This window comes from Squalius cephalus, assembly GCF_949319135.1.
Source record: "Squalius cephalus genome assembly, chromosome: 23".
In the NCBI taxonomy this organism is placed as follows: domain Eukaryota; kingdom Metazoa; phylum Chordata; class Actinopteri; order Cypriniformes; family Leuciscidae; genus Squalius; species Squalius cephalus.
The window spans coordinates 12887735-12909354 of NC_137144.1; the positions used below are offsets into that span (position 1 = coordinate 12887735).

Sequence of the window (21620 nt, forward strand, 5' to 3'; positions counted from 1 at the left end):
TGTGTGTGTGTACATGTAAATGCTTTTAAAAACTTCACATAAAAGTTAAAAAGTTCACAAACTTCACAACTGCACATATGACAAAAAGAAAAATGTAATATGTAAATGAATGGGCGGGGTCAATAGAACTTAATAGCCAATCCCAGTGCAGTTGGATCAATGGATCCTCTCCTGCTCAGGCAACAATGTGACATTGAGAGAGTGTCACTGCGCCAGAGAGACTCATTCTTCATTAAGTTTCAAGGGCTCGCCTCTTCCCTCTGTGTCCCCCCTGTACTAATGAGACCCCGGGGAGCTTACCTCAACTTTGTTCTCTATATAATCCCATATCCCGAGCACCACAATCCTAAAGACAGTCTGGGAGAGCAAGAGAGAGACACATATAAGTGGAAAAGAGCCACAGAATGAAAGAACAGATTAATGAAAATCAGTTATCATATTTCTGATGGTTCAGCACATTGCATTCTGGGAAATCATCCACTATAGAACAACAAGCCACGTTTTGTGAAAGCCCAGAGAGAAGCCTTGAAAAAAAAAAACAGGCAAACATTCCTTTTCCAGCGACCCACGAACAGCACACGTAAATAATGAGCTTGCAGGGGAAATGTGTACGCAGGGTAATTCGAAATTTAAGTGATATCGAGATGTGGCGGCAACAGAATTCACCTCCATTTGGTGGCGGAATAACCCCGGCGCCTCCGCAAAACCCATTTCCAACCCGAATCATTTTTTTCCTTTTCATCTAGTCTCTGAACGCAGCTCATAATATATCAGTGACCTGCAATATGTATTCATAAACTCGCAAGCTGGCAAGATCTCATCGAAGCACTCGAAGGAGACGCTGTGTTTTAGTGACTGCTGACTCAGGTGGCACACGGTAGTCTTTTTAGCTTTTTCTATCTCCTACTTCACTCTCTTTTCCCCTCTCTCCCTCTCTCAGGCTAAAAGATGGGAGCGACGCTGAAAGTTTCAGGCTTTCCGGTCTCTTGGCCTTTATCGACGAGTAAAACGCAAGTTGAAGGAAATAAATGCAAGTCTGCTTTAAAAAAGCCAGAGACAAATGCAACTGGATCTGAAGAAATGGGAATCAATAGAAGTCAGCACGTGTCAGGACACACACACTTTTAAAGTACAGTAACAGCACTATGTGAAACTGCTTTTTCTTGGGTTCAATTAAGACGGCCCTACAGCATAAACATTCAGACGAAGCCTTACATCAAATACATCCACCCAATAGATCTGGTTGTGGTCTCATTAATTTGAAACAACATACTTTATCGATAATTGTGAAAAAGGCTTTCTAGTAAGCCTGGTGGCTCTCTGTAACTCATGATTGTCTCAGAGTCAGCAGCTTGGTTGTTTTAGTCGCCTGTGACCTTTAAACACTCATATCCATGAAAATCTTTTATTGCAGAGATGTTACTCCGTTATCTTTCATTTAAGTCTCAGAAGTTTCTACAAAACTTTATATACACCAAAAATGTATGGAACATTTAACAACATTTATTTCCATCAAGAGGTGCATTCATTTTTGGTCAAGATCTTGTATTATCAATACAAGAGTCCAGCACTCTGTAAAGTCTCCTCCAGCACATCCCAAAGACTTCCAATGAAGTTAAGGTCTGGACTCAGAGGTGCCAATTCATGTGTGAAAATGATTCTTCATGCTCCTCCCAACCATTATTTCACAATTTGAGCCTGATGAATCTTGACATTGTCATCCTGGAATATGGCCATGATGTGTCTTCCTACATGGTTGTTTAAGAAATAAAAAGCTACACACTCCATCAATTATGGTTAGAAGAACTGTTGTCAAACATATAACATGCTAGAAACATAATAATCCCTGCAATAATGATCCAATCATAGACTCCTTTAAATCCAAACAGCAACTTTTTTTTTTTTTTTTGTATGTTATAAATAAAATGAATGTGTATAGTATAGCAACTTAGTCTTGAAAGAATTGAAGGAGAAATTTTTAATGAGAAATGACTTGTGGATCTTGAGTGACTTTTGGCATACAAACATTTACACTCACCTCAGTGAAGAAGACGGACAGGATGACCAGGCTGATCCAGTGGATGATACAGGCGAACTGGAATGCATTATTAACTGTGGACACAAATCAAAGAGATTCTGTGCTCACAATTCACATAATGATTCAGGATCAAATACAGTCAAATGTAATGAGCTCAAAATATACAACTCGAAAAAAGTACACTACCATTCGAAAGTTAGTATGATTGCAAAAGTTATGCTTTTTATTTTTTTAAATTAACTTTTTATTCGTCAAATTGTTTTACGGTTTCCACAAAAATATGAAGCAGCTCAACTGTTTTCAACATTGAGCATTTTAAATATTTCTTGAGCAGCAAATCATGTGACACTGAAGACTGGAGTAATGATGCTGAAAATTCAGCCTAAATTACATTATAAAATATATTCAAATAGAAAACAGTTATTTTAAGTTGAAATAATATTTCAGAATATTTACTGTATTTTAATCAAAGAAATGCAGGCTTGGCGAGAACAAGACTTCTTTCAAAAGTATTAAAAAATCTTACAAACCCCAAACTTTTAATAGTGTTCAGTTCGTTTTAGTGGATTGGTTCATTTGGATGGATTGGATGGAATGTTTCAATGAATCAATGTTCAAATGAATGAATCAAATTCAATGAATCAAAGTTAATATATATTTATAAAATATAGAATTATAAAATATATTACAAATATTGTAACTTAGCCATTTTAATTGAAATAAAAATATAGATTTCGAATGATTCTAATAATACCATTTTTTCTTTTAGAATAATAGGCAAATATACATTATTTACAATAAAACCTTGATGATGCAACAAGAAAGTGTGAATGTTGATGAGGAAAGTTATTACTATGTTTTTGATTTTGCTCCCAAACAAACCCAGATAGCATACAGGTAGCCTCATCTGGGCCAACTGTGGCACATATGGCTCAGTTCTGGCCCAGATGAGGCCCGGATATGTGGTATATGGGCCAGATGAATGTGGGAGATGTGGGCCAGAACTGGGCCAGATGTCATTTGCTATCTGGGAAGTGATTTCCAAATGCTTTGCTAATCAGCTCAAAGAAATCATTAAACTGGTTCACATACTGTTTCTGAATCATCATTAATAGTAAATTATACAAGCAATGTTTGTAAGTTACTCTAAAAAAGGAATTAATTACTAGCTACTAATTGCATCTTTACCAGTGTAATTAGATCACTGTACTAAATTGCTCTCTTTAAAAAAGTATTGCATTACTTATTACTTACTAAATACCATATCAACCTAAACCAGTTAGACATGAAACTGCTATTTTAATTCGTTTAAATAACTAATATAAAATTGCATAAATTATTTTTGAACTGATCAAAGTATTTCAAAGGAGAAGGTTACATTAAAACATATTACATATTGATGTACGTTTACATAACACATGAAAACCTCACATAATAGTGTAATCTACTTGGGGGAAAAAATAGGCCATTTATTCTTCAGAATTATTCTCATATGAAACTACTCCTCCTTACAGGGACTTTTCGAGTGGGAAGCCAAATTCCCTGCATGAGCCGCATCCGTGTCGCAAGCCGAGGACAGTCACTGCTCAATCTCATTACGGCAGCCGCCTGAACCGAAAGCATTAGGCATTTGTGATTTGATATTGCACCCAATCCGCGTCCTGCATCTGTCTATTTATCCGCTCCATTACAGTGCAAGAGATCTACTGCATTCAGTTTATCACCCGCCCGCCCTCCCGGCCCATATGTCTTAGTTTGCTCTGTTCACTGATCTGTCCATCAGCCCATTCATCTCCCTCAATCCCTCCTCCCATTAATCTCGCCGGCCGGTCGCTGTCCTGCACTCCTTCACTCTTCTCTCTCTCTCCGTTCCAATCCATCTCCTCCTCAATCGGTCTTTCAGGACTTTGTAAAGGCCAGAGAAGACAGCGATATAGGCTGACTTATGCTTCTGTCATCTCTCGCATTTCTCTCTTTAGTGCGCACTCATCTGCACGCTGAGCCGTGATTTTTCGCCATAGCATGAATGGGGATCTCAATTCGGATTTACAATAGGCTCTTACGAGAAATGAAAACGTCCAGGCAAATAGCAGAAAAGAACATGTCGTTTCACGTGTTTATTGAGAATAATCTCAGCAGAGATTCGATCAACAATTGCAGATGTATAGTTATGAAAGATAGTGTATTCTATATACTGCATACTTTTCAATTGTCAAGATTGTATTATGAGAATATTGTGATTAGGTTGGGAAATGAGAACCAGTTCTTATTCAGAACCAACTGAATACTTCAAAATTGAAATCTAATCTAAACTAGGGCTGTCAAACGATTAATCGCGATTAATCGCATCCAAAATAAAAGTTTGTTTTTACATAATATATGTGTGTGTACTGTGTATAATTATTTTCTATATATAAATACACACACACGCATGTATATATTTAAGAAATATTTGCATGTATATACTGTGTATATATATTTATATTATATATAATTTATATTATATATAAATATTTTATATATAAATAACACATTTTTCTTAAATATATATGCATGTGTGTGTATTTATATATAGAAAATAATTATACTCCATACACACACATATATTATGTAAACAAACTTTTATTTTGGATGCGATTAATCGCGATTAATCGTTTGACAGCCCTAATCTAAACAAATGAGACTTATGAGACTCTTAGTGAATCAAAAACATACAGTGTAGTCTGAATCCCAAACAACTGATTCTTCTAAGCCTTTTCTTTCAGTGAATTAAAAACATACAGCGTGACCAGTGTAGTCCAATTACTTAACGAATGATTCTTATGAGTTCTTTTTAGTAAAATTAAAACATACATTGTGACCACAGTTATCCAAATCCCAGACAAATGACATGCATATCGACCAGTATAGTCAGATTCCGTACGAATGACTCTTATAAACTATTAATTCGATTCCCAAACTAATTACACTGTTCAATTATGTTAGTTCAATTATGAACTATTTCTTCCTAGTCAATCAAAAACGTACAGCCCAACCAATGTGGTGTGAATCCCAAACACATGATTCTTTAAGCGGTTTCTCTTCAGGGAATTAAAAACAGTGAGACTAATGTAATTTTTCTAGGGAACCATTTTTTAAGGAATCAACAACATACAACATAACCAGTGTTGTCTAATTCCTGAACGAATGACTCTTATGTGCTAGTTCTTTTTTTAATTAAATCAACACATACAGTGTGACCACAGTATTTTGAATCCCTAATAAATTACATCGAGCTCAACCAGTGTATTCCGATTCCTGCATGAATGACTCTGAGCTATCTCTTCCTAGTGGATCAAAACAGCATGACCAGTGTAGTCCGAATCCGAATCCCTTATACAGCGAGTTGCTGTGTCAGAGCATGTGTGCTAACTCGATGGTAAATCCTCATTCTCAGGCTAGAATGGCTTTTAAAGAGATCCTGAACCCCTTCTGATACTCACATTGTAGAAGCTTAGTATCGATGAGCAGTTCCAGAGTCAGTAAGACCACCACCAAGATGACACAGGCCACCAGGAAACAGTTGAAGCCAGCGCTCAGCAAACACACCTGCCAGAGCGCTGCTCTCCTCCCGCAGCACGGCTTCAGCCAGTTAGACCTGCAGATAAAATACAGCGACAGGGAGAAAGAGAAGAGAACCATTTCTGAGCCACAAAACCACAAACACAAGACAGCTGAAGTCTCCTTTCACACATATTTGCTAACAACACAGTTGGCATGAAAACACAAGTTTACTTCTATTTCTACTTGTATGTAAAAGTCAATATTACTGTATGTACAAGTGGAAGCAATCTTATATGTAGAAGCAAATGTATCCTTGTACACATTTCTTAAAAGTTTACGTTTGCATACAAGTAAACTTGTGTACAAATAGAAGTTTGCTTGTATGTTCATCTATTTTTACATAGAAGTTTTCTTGTTTGTACCAAGTTTACGTCTAACTTTACAAGTTGAAGTGAACCTGTAAGTAAAAGTAGAAGTAAACATGTATAACATGTAGAAGTAGAAATAAAAATACATTTGTATGTAAAAGTAAACTTGTATGAATGTGTAGAAGTAAACTTGTACGTAAAAGCAGATGTAAACGTGTACACATTCTTACAAGCTTACATCTACATACAAATAAACTAATGTACAAATACAAGCTTGTTATGTTAAAGTAGAATTAAACGTGTATGTAAAAGTAGATGTAAATGTATCTACAAGTAGAAGCAAGCTTGTAAGTAGAAGTAAACTTGTATGTACATGTAGACGAAGTTAAATTGTATGTACAAATAGAAACAAACTTGTATGTTCATCTATTTTTACATGCAAATTTGCTTCTCTGTACAAAAGTTTACACAATTTGTACTTAAGTCTACTTTTACAAGTAGAAGCAAACTTATATATAAAAACAGAAGTAAACTTGTATGTAAAATGTATGAATGTGTAGAAGTAGAAATAGAAGTAAACTTGTAAGAATGTGTAAGTAGTTTACATCTGCTTTTACAAGTTTACATCCACATTCAAGTAAACCTTTATGTACAAATAGAAGCAAGCTTGTATGAAAAAGTAAACTTCTACTTTTACATACAAGTTTACCTTTATTTGGTTTTACCTTTATTTGCATAAAAATGTACTTGTATGTAGACGTAAACTTAAATGTGTACAAGTTTGCATCTTCTTTTACAAACAAGTTTGCTTCTACTTGTATGCAAGTTTACATCTACACATTCATCCAAGTTTACTTTTACATACAAGTTTATTTCTATTTCTACTTGTAAGTATAAGTTTACTGATGCAAGTGTACTTCATACAATTTTAGTTCTATTTCTACATGCACATACAAGTTTACTTGTACTTTTACAATCAAATTAACTTTTGCATACAAGTTTACATCTATGTACAAGTTAGCATCTACCAATCTTAAATTATGATAATAACTACAATAACCCTAAAGATTTTTTTGCCATTATCAAGAGATGTGGCCACAGTGTAGATTTTTGAGCATCTGTCAGTGTGTTCTTCACATATACATGTAGCTATCGTATGACTTCAGGAGTGGTATGGACTACTTTAATGCCACCTTTATGGTACTTTATTTTTGTCATTTTTGAGCTCGATATCCCCAGGCCCCACTCACTTTCATTTTAAGTAAAGGATCTGCCAAAAAATCACTTGATTAGTTGCAATTGCTTATAGCCTTCAGTTTAATTGTGTTTTTCAAATTTGGTTAGGCAGTAAACCTTTCAGTGGATGCTCTATGAGTGTGTCTCACTTTGATTAATCACATTTTCTCACTATCTCTCTTTTCCTCGCTCCTCTAAAAGCAGACTAATTGAATTGCCCTGTTGAGGGGTCTTATTCCCTCCAGCTTTTTCTGTGTTCCTCTCAATCTCCCTTCCAGACTCTCATATCATCTACTGCTATTCCATTGCCACGAGTTGATCTCAGATCTGGGAGTAACCTTAGAGGTGGACAATTTAGCATCAAGAACAACATGTGCTCTACCCCATTCTGTCAGGAACCAGGAGTATGTAAAGACCTACTGAGTTCAGTTTACTTAAGTTCACCAAGGTCATCAATATTCCCAGGAGAATACTATTCCATTCATCTCAAAAGCCTACGAAAAAGATTGTGAATGGCCGTCAAATATGCGTTTTGGAACCAACATTGGAGAGCATTTCTCGCTGCATAGAGCATACTATTTCACTTAATACTTATAAAAAAATAGTCGTCAGTATACAGTTGAACTATGCTAGTATACCATTTAGAGCTGCACGATTAATCGTTAAAAGGTCAGGATCTTGATTCAAACACCAACGCGATCTCATTCGTAAATGACAACGATTTCCCTGTTTCTATTAAACCTTTGACAAAATCACACCAGAGCATTCAGATCTGCATTGGTCCAGAGTTTGCCGCTGATCCAGAGAGATCGGTTATGTTCAGGACAGGTATGGAACAACTTCACAAACAGTATTTTCAACCTCACAGTTTTGTTATTTCTGTGTTACAAATATTCATATCACAGAAGTTAAATAGAGCAAATCACCTTTTGAAAGTAACTTGGCGCTTCATATTAAGATTGTATCATTTAGATTGTTACACCAGTAGGTGGCGACAAGTGACTGTTAAAAAATGTATGTCATTGAATCATTCATTCAAGAGATTCGTAAAAAAAAAAAAAAAACGCTGATTCATCCAGTAATGAAACAAGTGAAGTATTTATGAGTGAGTCATTGAATCTAGCCTGGGTTTCCCCATGCTGCCTTGGCGCAGCGCGATTTTATTCACACTGCTAGGCAGCCTGGATACCATGGACCAGATTTTCCCCTCAAAAAGGGAACCAATCACAGAACGGGGAGGGAGCAGCAAGACGATGACGACGTCTATGCGGCACACCGAAGCAGTTTGTTTATATCTATGGATCCAACATGGCATCAGACGCGAAGTTACCTTTCGATGCAGCCTTAGATAGTGTTCTAAGTAGTTTAGAACGCAAGTTTATTTCGTCTTCTTCCTCGTCGAATTTCTGTTGCTCTACATACGTCATCTGGTATAATTGAAACGATTGGCTATGAGCTACGTACAGGCGCATTTGATAGACATTCGTAGCGCCCAATAAACGGCTCTGGGCATTCGTAAACCACGCCTCAAATACGAGAAAATGAACGTGGTTTTCCCAGACCACGTCTCAATGAGAAGAGGTCTGACGTTTGCCAGGCTACATTGAATCATTCTTTTTTTTTTTTATAATTCATTCAAATAAATTAAAAGTTTTAAATAGACTGCAGCGATTAACATTTTGTCAGAACTTCTAGTAAATTGCATGTTATTTTGTTTATTAGTTGTCTGTTCAGAATCGTGATCTGTTAGAAAAAAAATAAAAAAATAAAAATGTATCCAGAAATGTGCAGCTCTAATTCAATTCCAAACATCGCCCAGGTTTTCGCCACTACTTAAAATCTTAAACTATTTTGGCACCATATATGCTCTCTTTTATCACTCTCTTTTTTTCTTTTTTGCTGAACTGTTGGAACGTGAGCATTTGCGCACTATTTTCCAGACTGAGCTCCAAGCCCATACTGTGCATCCTGGGCTCCTTCTCTCGGGAGCGGATTCTGATCTTGGCAGCATAGAAAAGACTGATCAGTGTGGCCAGACTGACCTCATCCTGTGGCTCTCTGAGTTGCATCCATACACACATACACACACCATCTGGAGAGTACAGACTCCACTTATCAGACGCAGCCAAAAAGATGATTGCTTAACAGCATGGCCGTGCCTTCATTTGATCAGATGGACTATATTTGCATGCTTTGGGCTTCGCCCTTGTGCGGTTCGAGCAGGAAGGGCAGATCAGACATGGAATCTGTGTGCTTGGCTGAGCACTGGTGTCTAATAATACCAGCTTAGCACTCTGTAACTTTACGCCCTCGTAAAAGTGCAAACTCCAAGTTCCCTGATGGCTCCACAACCCCAAACTCTCATCAGCACATAATGCATTTCATTATAATTTGATGACATTTTATGTTGAGATTACACATTGTGGTACAGGTTGACCCCTAACATAGTGACATTTTTCGCACAATAATTCATTACAATGCCTACTTTTAACATACTACATTTTTTTAATCCATTTACAGCCCTAGTAAAAATTCTAAATAAAATTGTTTGGTTGTTGTTTTCTTGATAGTGTAAGTAATGTTTATATATTTAACCTGAAAAATGTGTCACTATTAAGTGTAACTGAAAGTGTAACAAACACTTAAGGGTGGTCAATCTCCTTGAACATCAGTGTCATTGTGCAGTGAAATAAAATGTGGTTCTGGCTGCAGCTGCAGTAGTGTACGAGCAAGCAGTCTCTGGAAGGGCAGTGTAATCAAAGCGCGAAACCACTGAGACCAGGAGCGCTGGTGAAACATGGCAATGGCTGGAGGTTGTTATTTTATGCTGAGCGAGCAGCAGCTAGTCAGACTCAAACCCAATCCCACGACCTGTATTAGAGGAATGGATGAATGAGTCCTAGGTGGGAAAGTTCAACCCAAAAAGCCGCCGAGTAAGAAGGACATTGCTGGTCTCCAGTTCCAGAGTGGAGCTATGGAGTGTGACTGGATCTCTTTCACCTTCCCTCCACCTCATCATGCCGGTCACAGTGGAGCCTGATCATGGGTCATATGAGAACGGGGGTTGCTGGCTCAGGCCACAGAGGTGCCAGTCAAACTAGAGGTGAGGGCTAAACATTAGGGCACGTAAAGGCAGGCCAATGACAAAGAAAAAACTAGTGATTTATTAAAATTGCTACCCAAAATGGAGGGCCAAAATCATTAACTGAAACTGACGTTTAACCCTCTAGAGCTAAATACCCCACACAGAAACAAGTAATACATAATTTGAAACTGTAAAGGGTGTCACAATAAAAACAAACCTTTGTGCTTTTGTAATATAAAGAAAACAAACAGGGTGCGCTTTCTGCCGTCTCAGTCTCTGTGAACTTCTTTCTGAAACGAGTCACAAAAATGAACCGAAACTCAGCGAATACTTGCCACACAGACATAAGAGATATGCATTTAGAAAGCTTGAAGTGTCTACTATTAAATTAAGTAATTCATATCAAAAACAAATATTCTCTGTTTATGTAATCCTTATGAAACATGGTAATCGTCCATGTGAGCCACGCTAACCTGTAAACGCCCTATCTATGGAGTATAATTATGTGCCATAATTAAACAAACAAATCCAGCATTTTGCAAACTGCTTTGCAAAGGAAAACTCGACTCGCAAACAAACAGAAAGCAATGTGCAAGTACAAAGGTCAGTTTGAGTGAAAATGCACCGGAGTAACAAATATGTATTGTGTTTTACAAATATAAATAAATGAGCCAAGATAATACTTAACAAATAAATACAAACCATCCTATAAATTGCATGTAACCTTTGAACAAATACCAAATCTAGTGCATACAAATGCATATCTGTCTGTTATGATTGTGTGACACTTGGCTTTTTATGAGATCTCTCGGCTCGATTTTCTCACAAATGTGTCCAGGCAGATTTTCTCACAAATGCAGTTGAGCAACTTCCTCTTCTTAAACAGTAGATGGCGCTAAACTAGGGGATTAATTTAGCGCTAGTCTCCCGGGAGAAACACTGATTTGAAACTTGCCTTTGCCAGAGCTGAGGAAAATGACCGGTGAACGGATGTGTTTCTGTATTATTTGATCTATAATTAACCTTTTTGAGGTTTTCTTTTGCAAAATGTTTATTACATATCTAGACAGAAATCCACATTAGCACTTAGTAGCACTTCACTCTCTCTATGATAGGGGAATCTACAAACTTAAAGCTCTGCCATCATATGTTGCTTTTTGTAAATTTTTTCTACATCGGATGCATGCGAAATTGCTAAATTAGTGATTATGTCTACACTGAACGAATCTATTTCTTTCGCTTTCCATAAATTAATGAGAACATTTCATTTATTTGAGAGGCGGGTTTCATTTGTCTGTCCAAAATAATAATTTGGGCACTGCATACGTCACAGGCAAGTTAAGAAACAATTGTATATTTGTTTTGTTCATTAATTATTTTATTACATTAACAGTTAAGCTGACTGAATTCCAACTAAATAAATAAATAAGTGGGACCCTCCTTTCAATTAAATGAAATGTTCTCATTAATTTATGGAGAACAATAGACTTGTTCAGTAAATGTAACGTTTTTTCAAAAAAATTAAAAAAGTAACATATGATGGCAGAGCTTTCATCTTATAGATTCCCCTATCCTAGAGAGAGTGAATTGCTAAGTGCTAATCTGTCTAGATATGTAATAAACATTTTGCAAAAGAAAACCTCAAAAAGGTTAATTATAGATCAAATAATACAGAAACACTGATCATTTTCGTCAGCTGTAGGCAAAGGCAAGTTTCAAATCAGTGTTTCTCCCGGGAGACTAGCGCTAAATTAATCTCCTAGTTTAGCGCCATCTACTGTTTAAGAAGAGGAAGTTGCTCAACTGCATTTGTGAGAAAATCTGCCTGGACACATTTGTGAGAAAATCGAGCCGAGAGATCTCATAAAAAGCCAAGTGTCACACAATCATAACAGACAGATATGCATTTATATGCACTAGATTTGGTATTTGTTCAAAGGTTACATGCAATTTGTAGGATGGTTTGTATTTATTTGTGAAGTATTATCTTGGCTCATTTATTTATATTTGTAAAACACAATACGTATTTGTACTCCAGTGCATTTTCACTCAAACTGACCTTGTACTTGCACACTGCTTTCTGTTTGTTTGCGAGTCGAGTTTTCCATTGCGAAGTAGATCGAGTTTGTTTGCAAAATGCTGGATTTGTTTGTTTAATTATGGCACATAATTCGCTCCATACCCTATCACCTCGATAAACAACGCATCGAGCTTCATCATTCCTCTGCTTTACAAGCAAGTTTGGAAGAAGTGCAGTGGCTCAGAAGAAGAAGAACGCGATTGATCCAGTGGAGTATTGAGCAAGTCATTTATTCTTACTTACATTAGCTAACATGTTATTATTACATAAACTTATACACGTTTGACTAGTTGAGCTATAGCCAGACTAAAATACAGCACTTCCCTGATTATGTGTTTTGACTGTCAGTGTCTATTTCATGTGCACAGGTAACAGGTACGGCACTACACCAGGTAGACATGGTAAACTTCACCGTAACCAAAAATCAGGCTAGAGTAGGGAAATTTGTTCAGGCTGATATATAGAGAGGCGGCTCAATGCTGAAGAACTTTACTACGCCTGGTTTAATTTATAGAACATGACACCCTGCACACCATAAAGAGTTCAATAACCCAACCCTCTACAATGCGAGTAAATCACTCGCATATGCGACCAAATGAGAGGGGACTAAAAAATGTCTTTAATTAGCCAATGGCTATTACAGTCGCCTGTAATTCAGTTAGAGGCAAAAAAATTGTTTAGTGCAGATATAATTTCATTGCCTGTTGAGCTTTATGCACCATGGTTTGGCTGAGACCACCCTCTGTTGCTTTCTCTCTCACACACACACACACACTAAATGTGAGAGAAAGAGAGAGCACATGCAGGGCTTGTTGACTGAATTGTCACTGTCTTGATCTGGCCAGCGCTGCGTCATAATGAAAGTTTATTATTTGCATGCGTTTTAAAGCCTTGCCAATTTAAGCAATCAAGTGCAAGAAGACACGAAAGATAACTCGCGCGCGCTGTATGAGAAGTTTTGTGTACACAAATTGCACATCCGAATTGAGCACTCTTACATTTTTGTGGACTTGACCGGACAATTTCACACAAAATAATGTCAAAATGCTCTTGGCAAGTATCCTAGTAAACACAGTCGGTAATGTCTTAAGTGAACGTAAACAGTTGAGAAATAAAACTAGTGTACAGTATCAGTATATTGGATCCGTGCATTACGTCTTAAAGTGACAGCAGTCTAATATTCCTGCAGCTGTCTGTGTTTTTAATGTTAGTCAAACAATAGACTCACTGCAAAAACTTTTGTAACTTTAATAAGGATACATCTATATTATAGTTTATACAGTAAAGACTATTCAGTGTTATTTTACATTGAATTACTTTATTCAATGTCTGTACATAATCTACCTAATCTGTATCTAACCACTGTTACATCTACCTGAAAAACACTGTTTATTTGCATCTTTGTTCTGTTGTTTATTTCTGCTATTGCTTGTAGTTTGATTTATATTTTATATTATATTTATGTAGAACTAGAATATTTGTTATCTTTGCATCACTAAAAATAAACCTTTCAAAAAGCTTTAAATGTAAAACATATGCAAATTTGTTAGAAATATACTCTTAGTATTCATGTTGGTTTCATATGATTCTGAAAAATATTTATACCATTTTCAAGAAAAGTTTCAATTAAAATGTCATGTGGTCTAACCAAGTAAAAAGTAAAACATTTTCCTTACACCCTGAATACATGCGAGTAAACATCTTAATCAATAATCATTCTTAATTTATTTTTTTTTTTTAAGTTTTTAAATATATATTTCAAGGCAAAAGAATTTTACACAAACATCTTAAATATATTTTAACTCTGCCTTGTCACAAAAAGGTAAAATTATCTGATATTTTAAGAGATTTATTGACTTTACACAGTCGTGTAATATAAATATTATTTTATGAAGTGTAATTAGGCTTTTTTCTTCATTATGATTTCAGGACATTAAGGAAAAAAAAAATTAATACAGAAATTAAAACCATGCTCATCACAGAAGAGGTGCATTTAGCATTTATTATTATTGTGTTTTTTTTATAGCAAATTTATAAATAGGACTACAAATTGACTGAGGAAACAATCCTGAAGCATAACAGTCTCATTAAAATGTCTGCTGTATAATCAAATATAATTTGTGCCAAAACACTTCAGTTTGCTGACATTCGTCTTTGACAACCTTCTCTACATGCATACATGCCTGACTGGAGCTTTAAAAGAACACAAATATTCAGTACCCACATTTCCAAACGTGAATGGTAATTTGCACTTTTGCTAACCCTACGCACATCCAGAAAGAGCGAGGAGGAAATGTGTGTGCTGGAGTGGACAGGTTTATAGAGACATCAGTATCAGCACTACGCGAGACGCAGGAGAGACGGATTGAACTCGCAAACGGGCGAGCGGAGAGGGCTGAATTACACCATGAACCTGATCGATCGTGAACCTGAGAAATGTGCTGTCATACTTGCCTCTCAGTCAAACACTGATTCTCTCGCTCCCGCTCTTGCGTCGGGAGAAAAATGAACAGGAAAGAAAACCATTCTAAACTCTGGCGAGGTGCCTTGCTGTCGACATCGGCCTTGCTGTCCTAACTGAAACAGAGCTTCAAAGGTGACTGATTTCGATATGTTCTTCATAGGCAACAGTCAAGCATGTACGCCACACAATCGTGCTTCTCGCGATAGGTCATTAGTACATGTCGCTAAACTAACTACATATTACTCTAAAAATATAATACACACAAAATATTCGTTGTGAGCTCTCTACAGCCACAAACCGTGACAGTATGTTTTCGATCGAAAGAGAGATTTATTTTTGTTGTTGGTCGAATTGAATATTTAATTTGATGCTCATATTCCCATATTTATATTGCTCATATCCATTCCTCATATTTAGTAACACAAATGTAATCTTTAGCTAATCTTAAAATGAATATCCATTTTTGAATAACCATTTCAAAATGAAGGTTTGTATCCATTTAAAAAAAAAAAAAAAAGTACAGAATTATGACATTTTTTAAATATTTTAATGTTTTAATATTTTAATATATTTATCAGTTGTCTATAACTTGAAAATATTATTGTACAGAACTACAATATTTTAATAGATTTTATTTAGATTTTTAATTTATATTTTTATAATATTTTAATGTTTTAATATTTGTATATATTTATCAGTTGTAAAATGTGAATACTATAGTACATAATTATGATTTTACAAATTTTTTATTTGCAAAACATAATTATGTACTATAGTATTTATATTTTACAACTGATAAATATATAAAAATATTAAAACATTAAAATATTATAAAAATATCAATTCTGTACAATTTTATTTAAAAAATGTTTATATATAATATATATTCTTCAGTTATATATAATATCCATTAATCAGCTATCACCTATTAAATTAAAATAATTCTTTATTTATTGGTATCTGTCAGAATTTGAATATCAATGCCTTCCCAAACATACATATAATAATCATAATTTCCCTCAATTTTGTCTACCATCTTGGATACATATTTTCTCTGAAATTGTCACAATCCATTCTGGGATGTAATGCTGTCTCAGAATTTGGCCAAACTATGTATAAAAAGGCAGCATAATTGGACCAAAGTAAAATTACACTGCATTATTGTTGCTCCTCTATGCCCCGCCTTTCTGAAACACGTCGATTTTTACAAAGCTCATCGTTCTGAAAAGCGCGGTGTGCTCTGATTGGCCAGTGATCCATTGCATTGTGATAGGCCCAAATTCCTTAAGTGTGTGATGGAAATGTCCCGCCCCTTACCATATTTGAAACATCAGCTCCTAAAGCAATAGATGTCGGTACTACCTTTTCAATGCGAGCCCGAATCTGATCCGGAAAATGCAGATATCCAAACTGATCGATCAACTTTGCCAGCGCGACTGGACCAGATCGTATCAGATTGGTAAGGTTTTATATCATTGGGGACATAATTACTGATTATAATGACTTATACTGTCTTTTTACGCGTCGCGCTACGGGTGTGAGAAGACTATGTAAACATAAAACTAGAGGTGGGCGATATATCGTTTAGACGATAATATCCAAATTGTTGTCTGGACGATATGCAAAATTGGGATATCGAATATTTCATAATTTGTACAATCCGACCCCCCAAACATGAAAAGAGCTGAAAGAAGTTAAAGAGAAAACAAATAACGCACACTATAACCTTCTAAACAATTATATGTAACGATTTTTAATACTGTAGGGCAGTATTCCCGGAAGCAACCTCCGAGTGGCTCAGCCCATGGTCCCGTGTCGTCAAAAACGCACATTCAATACGTAAATTCGAAATAGTGCGCGCAGAAGCACATGCGCAAAACCGTTTTGTAAAATGATATATGAATTATTTTTATTTTATCATATGCCATTTTACAAAAGGACATTTTACAAACCTAGCCTACATTTTGCGCATGTGCTCCTGCACGCACTTTTTCAGTCACAACACAGCAATCAGAGGAGGACGCGCTGAAAACTGTAATGCTGTTCTCTTCCCTCATAACTCGTATTGAGAAGGTTTGAGTTGTAGAGGAATTTGTGACTGTTTCACCTGTTCAACCACATCAAAGTTTCGTAATTAGTAAGTCCGTGCTTTTTCTCTTTTTTTTTTTTTTCTTATGTGCTGAAGGGCCGCTGTGCCTTGGTGAAACGGTGTTTGTACGTGAAGAGCTCTTTTCAAAAGCCATAAACCTAAAAAGCTGCCTCAAAGAACCAGAAAAAGTAATGATTATGAATATGTAAAATATTGCAATAAGACATTTTAATTGTTTATTAATTTCTGTGTCGGCTGCAAAGATGAAGTTGGCGATAGGCTATTGACTCGCGATCTTCTCAGTAGGCTAGTGAACGCACCGGAGAAATGCACATTTATTAGGCTACATAGTTTTATTTTGTTTTGGATGGTTTTGTTTAGAACCAGCTTTCTGTAAATATATTTCACATTTTTTAGGCCTGTGAGGCGAGTAGGCTACGGTTCGGTTCATGATGAAATAATCTCCAGTTCAAGCACCTTAGGCTATGTTGTGATTGCTAGACTATTTACTTTTTATGTATTAAATCCAGGAAATTGGTTAATGAAAAATGTATTAAAATTAAGATACAATTAATACAAAACGAAATTCGTTTTAAAGAAAGGCTTTGTGCTTTCTGTTTTGAGGTCTCTGTGAAAGTTTGAAAGTCTTTGCCGCTTTCAGAGCACTCGTGTCCGGAGAACTGTCACGTAATATTGTTTTTTCCTCATAAATGCAAACACGAAAAATTAAAAGACAAAATACTTTTTTAAAAAGACAAACCATCAATTTTTTTGGGGAAAAATGGATGGATTTATTGCGTTTTGGGGAAAAAATGGATGGATTTATAGCGTTTTGAAAAGAAAATGTTTTACTTTGAATTTATCATCAACAATATTGTTGTTTGATTTAATAATCACTGTTGCAAGAGGTGCCTAGTTCGTTTTTTTGTTTTTTTGTAAGTGGAAAAGTAGGGGCTACCTCAGATTCTGTTTAGTTAGCTCCTTTGTTTTTTCTATAGCCTACAATAATAGGTCAAATGCAGCAAGTCAAAAGACCAACTGGACCTTCTTTGCCAGTTTGCACACATTTCTTTGAAGGATGGCAAAAATATCGTCTGAATATCGATATCGAGATATTGAAAACAAATATCGAGATATTCATTTTTGTCAATATCTCCCACCCCTACATAAAACCATGTCTGCCGGCGCCGGCGGCAACAATAATACAGCGAGAATAAAAGTTACGCCGCCTTTCTTTGTGTATACATTTGAAACTCTGCCCTCACACACTGACGTAGATTTGTGGAGGTGTGTTTGAGCGAAGTGTTTTAGGAAGGCGTGGCTGAGCCTCAACTTTTATAAAGAATATCTCTTTAGGTTTGACATTGCAGATCTTGTACTTGCACAAACAGCTACATAACACACTAAAGAAAAAGGAAAACAAGAAATATCATCAAATGACCCCTTTAAGAGGATTTTGTATTTGGATTATTTTCATCTTCCAGGTTTTCGCTTTGAATTTCTATTTTAGCTAGAATCTGGGCAGGATCTGAACACAAACTCATATAATTATCCATGATTTGCAAAGCACTGATGAAAACACAAGGCAGCAGATGGAGTGGCCAAGCATGTGTTCATATGAACATGTACACCTTGGCTTCACAAGAAGCTGAACTCTGGCAGTGAGTCTCCAACACCAAGAGGTTGAGAAGGCATCAAGTTGGTCTCTGAGGAAATCACTTTTAGAAAAAGCAATCAAGGAGCACAAAGCTGTACCACAAGCGCCTTCAAGCCTCCACATAAATCAACCTCACTCACGGTAGCATTAACGGCTTCACGTTACTGACCTCAGTAAACTTCAGCCAGGGTCTCGGCCTTTAAAGAATAACTAAAGGGCAAACAAGAACCAGAACCGATCGCTGCTTTGACAGAGATCTCAGTTGCATGTGACTCTCAAAAACACCATATCATTAGTAATCCAACCCATAATAGTGGGAAAGGCATTACTGTTGATTCTAAAAATCATTATTGGCATGAGCCAGTGAGAAATAGACCTGTCTGAATCTGCTTGCAATAGCTTGATCAAAGCCATTACGTTTCTTGACAGGAATACTTTTTTTTTTAAAAGGAAACTTACAGCTTTAACAAAAAATAAATAAATAAGTCTGTAAAATAACAAAATCACACAGCATATATAAGATATTTCCAAGAGCAGTAATAGCAATCTATCAAGTGCAGTCAAGGCTTTTAAACCTGCTCTTTGGGTTCTGATAATGGCATGGTTATATAGTTTGATCATACAGCACAGCTGATTTACACTCACTGCAGCAGGAATGGAAATAAAATGATAGACTGGAAGATTCTTTGGCATGGAAGCTTGTTTCGGTATTAAGAGTAAAAAAATAAAATAAAAAAATAAAAAAATGTATATGTATATATATATATATATATATATATATATATATATATATATATATATATATATATATATATATATATATATATATATATATATATATACAGTACAGGCCAAAAGTTTGGACACATTACTATTTTTAATGTTTTTGAAAGAAGTTTCTTCTGCTCATCAAGAATACAGAAAAAAATGTAATATTGTGATATATTATTACAATTTAAAATAATTGGTTTTCAATTTATTATACTTTAAATTATCATTTATTTCGGTGATGCAAAGTTGAATTTTCAGGATCATTACTCCAGTCTTCAGTGTCACATGTGACATCCAGTCAATCACATGATCCTTTAGAAATCATTCTAATGTTCTGATTCATTATGAGTGTTGGAAACAGTTCTGCTGCCTAATATATTTGATGAATAAAAGGTTAAAAAGAACTGCATTTATAAAAAAATAAATAAAAAAAATTCTAATATAAATCTTCTTTATTATCACTTTTTATCAATTTAACACATCCTTGCTGAATAAAATTATTGATTTATTTTAAAAAAAATAAAGAAAAAAATTACTGACCCCAAATTACTGACCAGTAGTGTATATTGTTGTTATAAAAGATTTCTATCTTGAAAACATTTGCTTCTTTTTTTTTCTTTTCTTTTTTCTTTTTTTTATTCATCAAAGTATCCTAAAAAAGTATCACAGGTTATGAAAAAATATTAAGCAGCAGAACTGTTTCCAACTTTGATAATGAATCATCATATTAGAATGATTTCTAAAGGATCATTTGATAGACTGGAGTAATGATCCTGAAAATTCAGCTTTGCATCACCGAAATAAATGATAATTTAAAGTATAATAAATTGAAAACCAATTCTTTTAAATTGTAATAATATATCACAATATTACATTTTTTTCTGTATTTTTGATCAAATAAATGCAGGCTTGATGAGCAGAAGAAACTTCTTTCAAAAACATTAAAAATAGTAATGTGTCCAAACTTTTGGCCTGTACTGTATATATATATATATATATATATATATATATATATATATATATATATATATATATATATATATATATATATATATATATATGGCAACAGTGAATTAATTTTTTGTAACGATGACCATTTCTCATAACTGTGACTTTATATCATGGAACTTGATTTGCCATGACTTTTATCTCACAATTGCGACATTTCCTGTAATTGTGGCTTTTAACTCAGAATGTGACTTTAAATCACACAAGTATGACTTAATTTCTTGTAATTGTGGCTTTATATCTTCTCATAATGTGACTCTCTCACATGATTTTGACTTTGAATCTCATAATTGCAACTTATTTTTTTGTAATTGTGTCTTTATATCTCAGAATGTGCCATCTCAAAAGTCTGAGATTAAATTTCACAATTGACACTTAATTTCTTGTAATTGTGGCTTTATATCTCAGCGTGACTTTATATCTCACGGTTCTGACTTTAAATCTCACAATTGTGGCTTAATTTCTTGTGATTGTGGCTTTATATCTCAGAAAGTGACTTTAAATCTCAAAATTGTGACTTAATTTCCTGTAATAGTGTCTTAAAATCTCAGAAAGTGACTTTAAATCTCTAAAAGTCTTAAAAGTCTTAAATTTTTAAAAGTTAGTGAACCATGAGCTGGAAGATGATAGCCTTTGATAATTCATCATGCCACAAAGTCCCACAGAGTATTTGACATATTGAGCGAAAATAAAATAAAAATAGTAACATGTTATGTAAATACCTGGTTAATTTTTTTTTTTAAATGTGAGTGAATGAAAACTATTATTTTATTTTATTGAATTGAGTTCTAGAGCGTTTTTGGTATAAGGCATAAAGTATGTATACATATAATTCATACCTAAAGTAGAAATATTGTGGGACAAGTTCACATTGTAAGTTTAATTTATGGTTAGGGGTGTTCTAATTCCTGTCCCGAAATATGAGCACTAGCAAACTCCTAGCACAGCTCCAAGGTCCCTCAGTCTTCAAGGTTGGCAATGCCCAATAAAGCAGTCTCAAATTAATAATAATGCATAATAATTCTTTCTAAGCAGTCTTTTGAGAATTGTCTGCTTTTATTTGTGTCATAAGCAAATAGGGCAGACTGATTTCCAGTGACCGCTGCGAATGTCAAAGTTGGATGCTGATCTAAGACACATATCTCTTACATCCCCTGCTTCTAAACATAATAAAGAGAGCGGCTGATCTCAGATCAGCGGGAAAGAGCACGCTCCACTGACAATGTCAGGTAAAGAGCAAGCAAGCAAAAGCTAAAAACAATTGTCATAGCCAGCAGACAA

General features: G+C 35.2%; 1 protein-coding gene across 3 annotated transcripts in view; it reads right to left on the bottom strand.

Annotated features, from left to right (window-relative positions):
* The window catches only part of tmem266 (transmembrane protein 266), an 85464-nt gene that overhangs the window by 22525 nt on the left and 41319 nt on the right, over window positions 1-21620 (bottom strand). For all 3 annotated transcript variants that reach the window (XM_079858784.1, XM_079858785.1, XM_079858783.1), the window contains 3 exons: window positions 5521-5675; window positions 2039-2112; window positions 301-357 (listed from right to left, as the gene is read on the bottom strand). In XM_079858784.1, the coding sequence (XP_079714910.1) occupies window positions 301-357; window positions 2039-2112; window positions 5521-5675 (286 nt within the window). The remainder of the gene's footprint in view (window positions 1-300; window positions 358-2038; window positions 2113-5520; window positions 5676-21620) is intronic.